General features: G+C 40.1%; 1 protein-coding gene across 1 annotated transcript; it reads left to right on the forward strand.

Moving 5' to 3' along the window:
• The first annotated feature begins 517 nt into the window (after positions 1 to 517).
• LOC147895467 (citrate-binding protein-like) lies at positions 518 to 1,594 on the forward strand. Its single transcript, XM_087384187.1, has 2 exons — positions 518 to 943; positions 1,042 to 1,594. Exons 1-2 carry the CDS (start codon positions 701 to 703, stop codon positions 1,429 to 1,431), a joined length of 633 nt encoding a protein of 210 aa, XP_087240313.1. The 5' UTR covers positions 518 to 700; the 3' UTR covers positions 1,432 to 1,594.
• The last annotated feature ends 1,354 nt before the right edge of the window (positions 1,595 to 2,948 follow it).

The following is a 2,948-nucleotide window of genomic DNA, read 5'->3' on the forward strand; positions in this document are numbered from 1 at the left end:
TCTAGTAATCTTGAAATTGACAATAACATTGTTAATGGGGATGATGGTATCTTTCAACACTCAGAAACATAGGAAAGGCCATCGGTGGTCTGGATTGAGTTCCTTGACACTAGAATTAGGAGACGTACATGACAATGCATTTCTATAGAACATGAATACACCAAGTACATGGACTCTTTTACTACAAATCATAGGTGGGTTTCAAGTGGGGAAGAACAACCTCAACGCCATTTGTTACACCCATTTTCCCATCCAGTAGCTGCACAGCAAGAACTATACATCGAGCAGAAGGACTTTCCATGGGAAAACACAAAGCACAACAAATCACAAATGAGGAAGCAACTTCATATATTGGTCTGCTGGTCTACACTACAGTGACAAACATTCAATCAAAACATCAGGGCAGGCCTCATAAATGTAATCCATCTTGTTCTAAAACACAAGTTGGAATGGTGTGTATTCAGTTTGACCTATTCAAAGCGGCTTTTTTAGAACACACGGCAAAGTAGGTTCGAACAAACGGGAAAAGTCGTTCGAACGGTGTGTGTGTCACACAGGTTGAACACACGGGAAAAGGAGTTTGAACAGGGTGTGAAGTCGAACTTAGTTATACGTTTCCTTGACCATTTGACGATGAAAAATTGCCCTGAATATCCATAAAAGCGTGAGAACACTCTTGACACTCTTCACTCATTCTTTCATGGCCAAATACTTGCTCGCCCTGCTAGTTCTCTCATCTTTCACGCTGCAGTTTGCAGTTGCCGCTCCCACAGATGGCTTCTCGGAACAAAATTTCACATACACCATCCAGAAGCCTTACAATAAGAGTCTGAGCCAGCGTTACAGCTATCAAAATGGCGTGCACACCATGTGGGTGTTCAGTGACGATCCCCCTTTCAAACAGGGCAGTCCGACGAAGCCTCGAACGGAGATGCGCATTGAGGTCAGTGGTTCCTCAGAAGTCGTGGGCATTCTGTGTCGCTCCGTCCTAACTCGTCTTAACTGCTACATGGGAAAACATGGTGATGGTTTTATGTTCAGGGGGTGGACTACACCTCGGGAGTGTGGCAATTTGAAGGCGATTTTTACGTGCCTTCCAGCAGCACGGGAATGGCGATAATGCAGGTGATGGGCAACGCTCAGGGAATCTCGATGGCCATGCAATTGAGGGTATACGGTGGTGATCTGGTAGCCTATGGAGGTGCAAAGGCGAAGGTGGGGAGTGGAATTTACGATCGATGGGTACATTTGAACGTGATCCACAACGCAGATGCGAAGCAGATGGAGGTGTATTTGGATGGGGTGTTGAAATTAAGCCAGAGCAACCCTGGCATTGGCAACCACTACTTCAAGTGCGGTGTCTACACTCAGGAAAGCCCAAGCAGTTGTATGGAATCCCGTTGGCAAAATATTAAAATCTGGAAGCAATGACAGAGTTTAGGGAGGTCCACTGATAACTAAAGTCCTGCTAGTAGTTGGGGTGGAACCTTAACCCTGAAAGTTGCTGAAAGTAGTCTTTTAGGCACTCCTTGGATGGAGACCAAAACGAGGGGCATGGGGTGTCGATAGCAGTGTCCCTAGAGGAAAGAATAGAACCAAAATTTTATTAACTTTTTAAAAGTGTCTCCTCTTTTTGCAAGAATCTTTTGAGTTGGAAATTTAAATTAATTAAAGTGATATGGGAAATTTACCATTTCGAAAGAGCAACTTGAAGAAAGGTATAAGTTGTGTGGAGCTTTAAAAACATGATACTGAAGTGTTTGATTGTGCTGGTATAGTGAGACGAATCTTGTAGATTACATCATGTTATCATTTAATGTGGCTAAGAACTTTGATGTTCCCAAAGAAGCAGATCATGCTTTGCTTATAGGGTTTGTGAATAGATTCAAGATTTGGACTTGCGGTTTTGTTGGTGCACTACTATCATTGATCTTGTCGTTGATGCGACCTGTTAACGAGTTATAAGAAAGCATGTTAGACTATAGCCATGATTCAAGTTTTTACACCTTCAACGCATACATAACTTTATATGCAATTTACCTGTCTTTCAATTAGTGGCTTTATCGCTCGGATCTTTGGCTTTTTTTTTGCAAGAAGTTGACTTCTTTCCTATTAAATATAGCAAGACTTGTTTAGTATCATTGGAACTTTGCTAGTAAAGACAACTGCTTGTTTAGTAAAAGTGGCTTTGGTTTAATAAAAGTTAAGATGTGAAAGAAAGGGAAGCAATCTAAGTAAGTAGTGATGCAAATTTGTTATGAACGTACCTGAAAGGATCAATTATTGATTGAACTATTTACGAGCATACTTGCAGTACCGGCTCCTCCGGTGATGAATGTGTATATTTGTTGTTGTTCTTGTTGGTAAGTTAACTTGAATGCGATGTCATAAAAAATCTGGCGTTGTTGTGGATTTAGTTGTCTTATTTTTTTGTAGTATTCATCTCAGGATAGAGTAACTCCTTTTGGTGTTAGTAACTAGAACGATGGCATGCTTTGTTTGGCCTTTTTGCTGTCTTCTTCATAGGTCAAGTTATATAACTCGACATTTACAGCATAAGTTAACTTGATATAGTTCTCATGAAAGTTGAGTGGTGTTGAGCTTATGAAGTTATTGTTGGTTGTCTTTTGACAATAGATGAGCATTTTCTTCAAAGTTATTCCATCTAGATTCTTCGTTGTTACAGTAAGAATGTGTGTATTTCTTTGCATTATTTGTTATACCATCAATGTGGAGACTGTAGAAGTTCTTCCATGTTGTATATGAACCTTTCAAATTTTCTTCATTCTGTCGAAAAGGTACAAGCAGTAAGATCATCTCTCTGTAGTAGTTTTTGGGGTTGCGGTGTCTATTGTATTTTATTGATCTTATGATTCTGTCTTTTTTTCGCTTTTTAAAGCTCTCGTTGTAATTATAAAAGACAACAATGTTGGATAGGGTACAATTGT

This window comes from Dipteris shenzhenensis, chromosome 13, assembly GCF_047967505.1.
Source record: "Dipteris shenzhenensis isolate YYH24624 ecotype China chromosome 13, Dip_SZ_1.0, whole genome shotgun sequence".
In the NCBI taxonomy this organism is placed as follows: Eukaryota; Viridiplantae; Streptophyta; class Polypodiopsida; order Gleicheniales; family Dipteridaceae; genus Dipteris; species Dipteris shenzhenensis.

Coding starts and splice junctions, on each gene's coding strand:
- LOC147895467 (XM_087384187.1), top strand. CDS start 701: ATGGCCAAATACTTGCTCGCCCTGCTAGTTCTCTCATCTTTCACGCTG. Junction 944..1,041: donor GAACGGAGATGCGCATTGAG/GTCAGTGGTTCC, acceptor TTTTATGTTCAG/GGGGTGGACTACACCTCGGG.